Genomic DNA, 9,367 nt, shown 5'->3' on the forward strand with positions numbered 1-9,367 from the left:
AAAATTATTAACAATCGAAAAATTTATTAATAAATTATTATTATATATAAATTACATCAACAAGTATTGAATAAAAATTAGAAAATTATTTACAATAGAAGAATTTATTAATAAATTATTATTATACATAAATTACACCAACAAGTATTGAATAGAAATTAGAAAATTATTAACAATCGAAAATTTTATGAATAGATAATTACTAAAAGTAAATTACAGCAATAAAAACTGAATAAAAATTTTGGAAAATTATTCACAATCGAAGATTTAAGAAAGTGAAGAGTTAAATAGTGAATTAAGAAGAAGAAATTACGAAAATATGAAAGATTTGATTATACCGGCATCTTATAGAGCAAGAATTATTTTGCCAAGATGGTAAGTAATTTTATTAATATTTAATCTTTCAATTAATATAATTTATTAATTTTATGTTATTAATTATGAAAAATAGTTTAAATATACTCATGTTAATGCTAATATAATTCAATTTATTATAGGCTTGTATTAATGTTTAATAGTAAATTGAATATTTGTTTTTTATTTAACCTTTTAATTAATCTGATTTATTAATTTGATGTAGTTAATTATAAAAAAATAATTTAGATATACCAATTTATGTTAATGTTAATATATTTATATTTTTATTATTGGCTTTTATTATTATTTAATGTATTTTTGTGGCAATATTTGAAGTTTTAGAATTTTAGTAAGAAAATTAATTTTAATATTTTAAAAAATATCACCCTTTTTATTATAGACTTGTATGAGTATATAATGTATTTTATGGCAATATTTAAGTATTTCGAATTTTAGTTATATATACAGTATATATATATATATATATATATATGTATATATGTGTGTGTGTGTGTTTGTGTAGTTCGTAGTGGTGTAATATTTGACAATTCTCTGTGAGTGTGTATTTCTTATTTCCATGAAAAGTATTTATATTTATATATATATATATATATATATATACATACAGTAATGTTTATCATAGTGTTTTCCAATATTTGCGTTCTCAAATGGTTTATTTACCTTATGAATGTTTTTATGCAACCAACCCCATTTTTTTGTGTGTTTTTCGTCTGTTTATATATTTACCGAACAAATACATGTATGTTTATTTGAGACCTCTCAAGTATCAATATACCTGACATTGTGTGTATATTTTGAGTATTTATTTAACAATCCAGGATGAGAGAGAGAGAGAGAGGGAGAGAGAGAGAGAGAGAGAGAGAGAGAGAGAGAGAGATTTGTGTTTATCAATTTTTTGCGCCCATTCGTCAGACATTTTAGTACATGGTAACAGTAATATTTTAAAGAGAGAGAGAGAGAGAGAGAGAGAGAGAGAGAGAGAGAAGGAATCCTTTCTAAATTGAACTATTCGTTAGTTGTGTTAAGAGTAGATACCTAAGCTGTCTTGTCTCCTTTAAAACTGCTGCTATCCGTCGCTATTTTTATGACATAGAAGTGTGACCTTTCGCCTTTGACTATGTCATTTTAACATCAGTTATTATCATTCCTACTACTACTACTACTACTACTACTACTACTAGTAGTAGTAGTAGTAGTAGTGTACGCAACCCGTCAGAAATGATGTCTATATAGATAGGTATATACACACACTTTCAACCCGTCCCCACTCCCCTCCCCCCTTTCCTAACTACATTATTATTATTATTATTACTATCCAAGCTACAACCCTAGTTGGAAAAGCAAGATGCTATAAGCCCAGGGGCTCCAACAGGAAAAAATAGCCCAGTGAGGAAAGGAAATAAGGAAATAAATAAATGAAGAGAACAAATTAACAATAAATCATTCTAAAATAAGAAACAACGTCAAAACAGACATGTCATATAATAAACTATCAACAACATCAAAAACAAATATGTCATAAATAAACTATAAAAAGACTATGTCCGCCTGGTCAACAAAAAAGCATTTGCTCCAACTTTGAACTCTTGAAGTTCTACTGATTCAACAACCCGATTAGGAAGATCATTCCACAACTTGATCACAGCTGGAATAAAACTTCTAGAGTACTGCGTAGTATTGAGCCTCGTGATGGACAAGGCCTGGCTATTAGAATTAACTGCCTGCCTAGTATTACGAACAGGATAGAATTGTCCTGGGAGATCTGAATGTAAAGGATGGTCAGAGTTGTGAAAAATCTTATGCAACATACATAATGAACTAATTGAACGACGGTGCCAGAGATTAATATCTAGATCAGGAATAAGAAATTTAATAGACCGTAAGTTTCTGTCCAACAAATTAAGATGAGAATCAGCAGCTGAAGACCAGACAGGAGAACAATACTCAAAACAAGGTAGAATGAAAGAATTAAAACACTTCTTCAGAATAGATTGATCACCGAAAATCTTGAAAGACTTTCTCAATAAGCCTATTTTTTGTGAAATTGAAGAAGACACAGACCTTATATGTTTCTCAAAAGTAAATTTACTGTCGAGAATCACACCTAAAATTTTGAAAGAGTCATACATATTTAAAGAAACATTATCAATACTGAGATCCGGATGTTGAGGAACCACCGTCCTTGACCTACTTACAATCATACTTTGAGTTTTGTTAGGATTCAACTTCATACCCCATAATTTGCACCATGCACTAATTCTAGCTAAATCTCTATAAGGGATTCACCAACCCTAGATCTACATTCAGGGGATGGAATTGATGCAAAGAGAGTAGCATCATCTGCATATGCAACAAGCTTGTTTTCTAGGCCAAACCACATGTCATGTGTATATAGTATGAAAAGTAATGGGCCAAGAACACTACCCTGTGGAACACTGGATATCACATTCCTATAATCACTATGGTGCCCATCAACAACAACTCTTTGAGATCTATTACTTAAAAAATCAATAATAATGCTAAGAAACGACCCACCCACTCCCAACTGTTTCAGTTTAAAAACAAGGGCCTCATGATTAACACGGTCAAAGGTAGCACTAAAATCAAGGCCAATCATACGAACTTCCCGACCACAATCAAGGGATTTCTGTACAGCATTGGAGATTGTAAGAAGGGCATCACATGCTCCAAGGCCTTTACGAAAACCAAATTGCAAACTAGGGAGTAGATGATTACCTTCAGCAAACCTATTAAGACGTTTTGCCAGAAGACGTTCAAAAACTTTAGATAATATGGGAGTTTTGGAAATTGGGCGGTAATCAGTGGGACTTGAGCTACCACAAACACATTTACATAGAGGAGTAACATTACCAATTCTCCAACTAGTGCTAAAAGCTCCTCTTCTTGCTAACTTGCGCAAAATAACAGATAACTTTGGAGCTAAGAAATCTGCTGTCTTTATAAAAAACAAAGGAAAAATACCATTTGGGTCTACACCTCCATAAGCATCAAGGTCATCGCGGCATTTTGGGCAATTTATAGGAGATTGTGGTTCCTGAGTGTACCAGTTTGTGTACCCTTCTCGCCAGGGTATGGCTACTCCCTCTCCCTCTGAGCGTGATATATATATATATATATATATATTTCTGGCTGGTGTATCTCGAGTAGATAGGGTTAGGAATGAAGTGGTGAGGGTGAGAACAGGTGTAAGAAATGAGTTAGCGGCTAGAGTGGATATGAATGTGTTGAGGTGGTTTGGCCATGTTGAGAGAATGGAAAATGGCTGTCTGTTAAAGAAGGTGATGAATGCAAGAGTTGATGGGAGAAGTACAAGAGGAAGGCCAAGGTTTGGGTGGATGGATGGTGTGAAGAAAGCTCTGGGTGATAGGAGGATAGATGTGAGAGAGGCAAGAGAGCGTGCTAGAAATAGGAATGAATGGCGAGCGATTGTCACGCAGTTCCGGTAGGCCCTGCTGCTTCCTCCGGTGCCTTAGATGACCGCGGAGGTAGCAGCAGTAGGGGAGTCAGCATTATGAAGCTTCATCTGTGGTGGAAAATGTGGGAGGTTGGGCTGTGGCACCCTAGCAGTACCAGCTGAACTCGGCTGAGTCCGTGGTTAGGCTGGAGGAGCATAGAGAGTAGAGGTCCCCTTTTTTGTTTTGTTTCTTTGTTGATGTCGGCTACCCCCCAAAATTGGGGGAAGTGCCTTTGGTATATGGATGGATATATATATATATATAATCAGGTACAAAGAATAATGTTCATAGCCTCCTGGCTAATACAGGAACAATGTATTCGCCTAGCATTCGCATGACAGCAGATTGCTCCCGGTTTCCTGGCTAGTACAGTATCAACGTATTCGCCTAGCATTCGCATGACAGCAGATCGATCCTAGCCTGGGACCGTGAGTCTAAGCTGTTTACTGGTTAGGCCACTGCTGTGGTTGGGTACCACAGCGGGGAGTTTGGCTGGCCAGGCTGACGTTCTGGTGAGCATCTCTTCTAATAAAACTGGAACTAGAAACCTTTAACCTTAAGCTTGATTTTTGTTTTATATTAAAGGATTGTGGTTGGGCACCACAGTAAGGTGTTATGCTTCCCCGGCTGACGTTCTGGTGAGCATCTATTCCAATAAAACTGGAACTAGAAACCTTTAACCTTAACCTTGACCTTTATTATATATTAAAGGATCTATTGATAGGATTATCATTGGAACCAGAAACCTTTACCCTTAACCTTGACCTTTATTTTATATTAAAGGATTTATTGATAGGATTATCATTGGAACCAGAAACCTTTACCCTTGACCTTGACCTTTATTTTATATTAAAGGATTCATTGATAGGATTCTCATCTCTGTCTCCCTTCCGCAGGACGCGAGAGATCCAGTTCACCCTTCCGCCTAGCCTCGCGCCCCTGGCAGCTTCAGTAGGAGTGGAAGATGAAACGGCAGGGAGCGAGGCAGGGGGTGATGCCCCCCCTCTTCATGCTAGCGTTGCATCTTTAGCTGGAGGTCAGTGGGGTTCTTCATTTTATTGATTTCTCTATTTTTTTTTATATTTTGATCTTAGATGTCAATTTAGTCTAATATTTATTGCTTGAATTTGTTCTGATATTTTGTATTTGTCGCATGAATTTATTTTGATATTTTGTATTCGTTGCTTGAATTTATTCTAATATTTTGTATTCGTTGCTTAAATTTATTCTGATATTTAGTATTCGTCGCTTGAATTTATTCTGATATTTTGTATTCGTTGCTTAAATTTATTCTGATATTTTGTATTCGTTGCTTAAATTTATTCTGATATTTTGTATTCGTCGCTTGAATTTATTCTGATATTTTGTATTTGCCGCTTGACTTTATTCTGATATTTTGTATTTGCCGCTTGAATTTATTCTGATATTTTGTATTTGCCGCTTGAATTTATTCTGATATTTTGTATTTGTCGCTTGAGTTTATTCTAATATTTTGTATTCGTTGCTTAAATTTATTCTGATATTTTGTATTTGTTTCTTGAATTTATTCTATCTCTTTATCTGTGACCTTGTTAGTTGTGTCTTTGTCTCTTTGTCTGTGACCTTGCTATTCGTGTCATTGTCATTGACCTTGTTAGTTGTATCTTTGTTTCTTTGTAGATGGACCTTGTTATTCATGTCATTGCCAGTGACCTTGTTATTGTGTCTTTGTTTCTTTGTAGAGGGACCTTGTTATTCATGTCATTATCAGTGACCTTGTTAGTTGTGTCTTTGTTTCTTTGTAGAGGGACCTTGTTATTCATGTCATTGTCAGTGACTTTGTTAGTTTTGTCTTTGTTTTTTGTAGAGGGACCTTGTTATTCATATCATTATCAGTGACTTTGTTAGTTGTATCTTTGTTTCTTTGTAGAGTGACCTTATTATCCATGTCATTATCAGTGACCTTGTTAGTTGTGTCTTTGTTTCTTTGTCAGTGACCTTATCATTGTCAGTGACCTCGTTAGTTGTGTCTTTGTTTCTTTGTCAGTGACCTTGTTATCATTGTCAGTGACCTCGTTAGTTGTATCTTTGTTTCTTTGTAGAGGGACCTTGTTATTCATGTCATTGTCAGTGACCTTGTTAGTTGTGTCTTTGTTTCTTTGTAGAGGGACCTTGTTATTCATGTCATTGTCAGTGACCTTGTTAGTTGTGTTTTTGTTTCTTTGTAGAGGGACCTTGTTATTCATGTCCTTGTCAGTGACTTTGTTAGTTGCATCTTTGTTTCTTTGTAGAGGGACCTTGTTATTCATGTCATTGTCAGTGATTTTGTTAGTTGTGTCTTTGTTTCTTTGTAGAGGGACCTTGTTATTCATGTCATTGTCAGTGACCTTGTTAGTTGCATCTTTGTTTCTTTGTAGAGGGACCTTGTTATTCATGTCATTGTCAGTGATTTTGTTAGTTGTGTCTTTGTTTCTTTGTAGAGGGACCTTGTTATTCATGTCATTGTCAGTGACCTTGTTAGTTGTGTCTTTGTTTCTTTGTAGAGGGACATTGTTATTCATGTCATTGTCAGTGACTTTGTTAGTTGTTTCTTTGTTTCTTTGTAGAGGGACCTTGTTATTCATCTCCTTGTCAGTGACTTTGTTAGTTGCATCTTTGTTTCTTTGTAGAGGGACCTTGTTATTCATGTCATTGTCAGTGACCTTGTTAGTTGTGTCTTTGTTTCTTTGTAGAGGGACCTTGTTATTCATGTCATTGCCAGTGACTTTGTTAGTTGTATCTTTGTTTCTTTGTAGAGGGACCTTGTTATACATGTCATTGTCAGTGACTTTGTTAGTTGTTTCTTTGTTTCTTTGTAGAGGGACCTTGTTATTCATCTCCTTGTCAGTGACTTTGTTAGTTGTATCTTTGTTTCTTTGTAGAGGGACCTTGTTATACATGTCATTGTCAGTGACTTTGTTAGTTGTTTCTTTGTTTCTTTGTAGAGGGACCTTGTTATTCATCTCCTTGTCAGTGACTTTGTTAGTTGCATCTTTGTTTCTTTGTAGAGGGACCTTGTTATTCATGTCATTGTCAGTGACCTTGTTAGTTGTGTCTTTGTTTCTTTGTAGAGGGACCTTGTTATTCATGTCATTGCCAGTGACTTTGTTAGTTGTATCTTTGTTTCTTTGTAGAGGGACCTTGTTATACATGTCATTGTCAGTGACTTTGTTAGTTGTTTCTTTGTTTCTTTGTAGAGGGACCTTGTTATTCATGTCATTGCCAGTGACTTTGTTAGTTGTATCTTTGTTTCTTTGTAGAGGGACCTTGTTATACATGTCATTGTCAGTGACTTTGTTAGTTTTGTCTTTGTTTCTTTGTAGAGGGACCTTGTTATTCATGTCATTGTCAGTGACTTTGTTAGTTGTATCTTTGTTTCTTTGTAGAGGGACCTTGTTATACATGTCATTGTCAGTGACTTTGTTAGTTGTTTCTTTGTTTCTTTGTAGAGGGACCTTGTTATTCATCTCATTGTCAGTGACTTTGTTAGTTGCATCTTTGTTTCTTTGTAGAGGGACTTTGTTATATATGTCATTGTCAGTGACCTTGTTAGTTGTGTCTTTGTTTCTTTGTAGAGGGACCTTGTTATTCATGTCATTGCCAGTGACTTTGTTAGTTGTATCTTTGTTTATTTGTAGAGGGACCTTGTTATACATGTCATTGTCAGTGACTTTGTTAGTTGTTTCTTTGTTTCTTTGTAGAGGGACCTTGTTATTCATGTCATTGTCAGTGACTTTGTTAGTTGTATCTTTGTTTCTTTGTAGAGGGACCTTGTTATACATGTCATTGTCAGTGACTTTGTTAGTTGTTTCTTTGTTTCTTTGTAGAGGGACCTTGTTATTCATATCATTATCAGTGACTTTGTTAGTTGTATCTTTGTTTCTTTGTAGAGTGACCTTATTATCCATGTCATTATCAGTGACCTCGTTAGTTGTGTCTTTGTTTCTTTGTCAGTGACCTTGTTATCATTGTCAGTGACCTCGTTAGTTGTATCTTTGTTTCTTTGTAGAGGGACCTTGTTATTCATGTCATTGTCAGTGACCTTGTTAGTTGTGTCTTTGTTTCTTTGTAGAGGGACCTTGTTATTCATGTCATTGTCAGTGACCTTGTTAGTTGTGTCTTTGTTTCTTTGTAGAGGGACCTTGTTATTCATGTCCTTGTCAGTGACTTTGTTAGTTGCATCTTTGTTTCTTTGTAGAGGGACCTTGTTATTCATGTCATTGTCAGTGATTTTGTTAGTTGTGTCTTTGTTTCTTTGTAGAGGGACCTTGTTATTCATGTCATTGTCAGTGACCTTGTTAGTTGCATCTTTGTTTCTTTGTAGAGGGACCTTGTTATTCATGTCATTGTCAGTGATTTTGTTAGTTGTGTCTTTGTTTCTTTGTAGAGGGACCTTGTTATTCATGTCATTGTCAGTGACCTTGTTAGTTGTGTCTTTGTTTCTTTGTAGAGGGACATTGTTATTCATGTCATTGTCAGTGACTTTGTTAGTTGTTTCTTTGTTTCTTTGTAGAGGGACCTTGTTATTCATCTCCTTGTCAGTGACTTTGTTAGTTGCATCTTTGTTTCTTTGTAGAGGGACCTTGTTATTCATGTCATTGTCAGTGACCTTGTTAGTTGTGTCTTTGTTTCTTTGTAGAGGGACCTTGTTATTCATGTCATTGCCAGTGACTTTGTTAGTTGTATCTTTGTTTCTTTGTAGAGGGACCTTGTTATACATGTCATTGTCAGTGACTTTGTTAGTTGTTTCTTTGTTTCTTTGTAGAGGGACCTTGTTATTCATGTCATTGTCAGTGACTTTGTTAGTTGTATCTTTGTTTCTTTGTAGAGGGACCTTGTTATACATGTCATTGTCAGTGACTTTGTTAGTTGTTTCTTTGTTTCTTTGTAGAGGGACCTTGTTATTCATCTCCTTGTCAGTGACTTTGTTAGTTGCATCTTTGTTTCTTTGTAGAGGGACCTTGTTATACATGTCATTGTCAGTGACTTTGTTAGTTGTTTCTTTGTTTCTTTGTAGAGGGACCTTGTTATTCATCTCATTGCCAGTGACTTTGTTAGTTGTATCTTTGTTTCTTTGTAGAGGGACCTTGTTATACATGTCATTGCCAGTGACTTTGTTAGTTGTTTCTTTGTTTCTTTGTAGAGGGACCTTGTTATTCATGTCATTGTCAGTGACTTTGTTAGTTGTATCTTTGTTTCTTTGTAGAGGGACCTTGTTATACATGTCATTGTCAGTGACTTTGTTAGTTGTTTCTTTGTTTCTTTGTAGAGGGACCTTGTTATTCATCTCCTTGTCAGTGACTTTGTTAGTTGCATCTTTGTTTCTTTGTAGAGGGACCTTGTTATATATGTCATTGTCAGTGACCTTGTTAGTTGTGTCTTTGTTTCTTTGTAGAGGGACCTTGTTATTCATGTCATTGCCAGTGACTTTGTTAGTTGTATCTTTGTTTATTTGTAGAGGGACCTTGTTATATATGTCATTGTCAGTGACCTTG

At 35.2% G+C, this 9,367-nt stretch overlaps 1 protein-coding gene across 1 annotated transcript in view; it reads left to right on the top strand.

Annotated features, from left to right (window-relative positions):
• The first annotated feature begins 244 nt into the window (after positions 1-244).
• Positions 245-9,367, top strand: part of LOC137626507 (synaptotagmin-15-like) — a 32,211-nt gene continuing 23,088 nt past the window's right edge. The window contains exons 1-2 of the mRNA XM_068357544.1: positions 245-375; positions 4,751-4,890. Coding sequence (XP_068213645.1) covers positions 320-375; positions 4,751-4,890 — 196 coding nt within the window. The 5' untranslated portion in view covers positions 245-319. The remainder of the gene's footprint in view (positions 376-4,750; positions 4,891-9,367) is intronic.

This window comes from Palaemon carinicauda, chromosome 34 (assembly GCF_036898095.1).
Source record: "Palaemon carinicauda isolate YSFRI2023 chromosome 34, ASM3689809v2, whole genome shotgun sequence".
Lineage (NCBI taxonomy): Eukaryota > Metazoa > Arthropoda > Malacostraca > Decapoda > Palaemonidae > Palaemon > Palaemon carinicauda.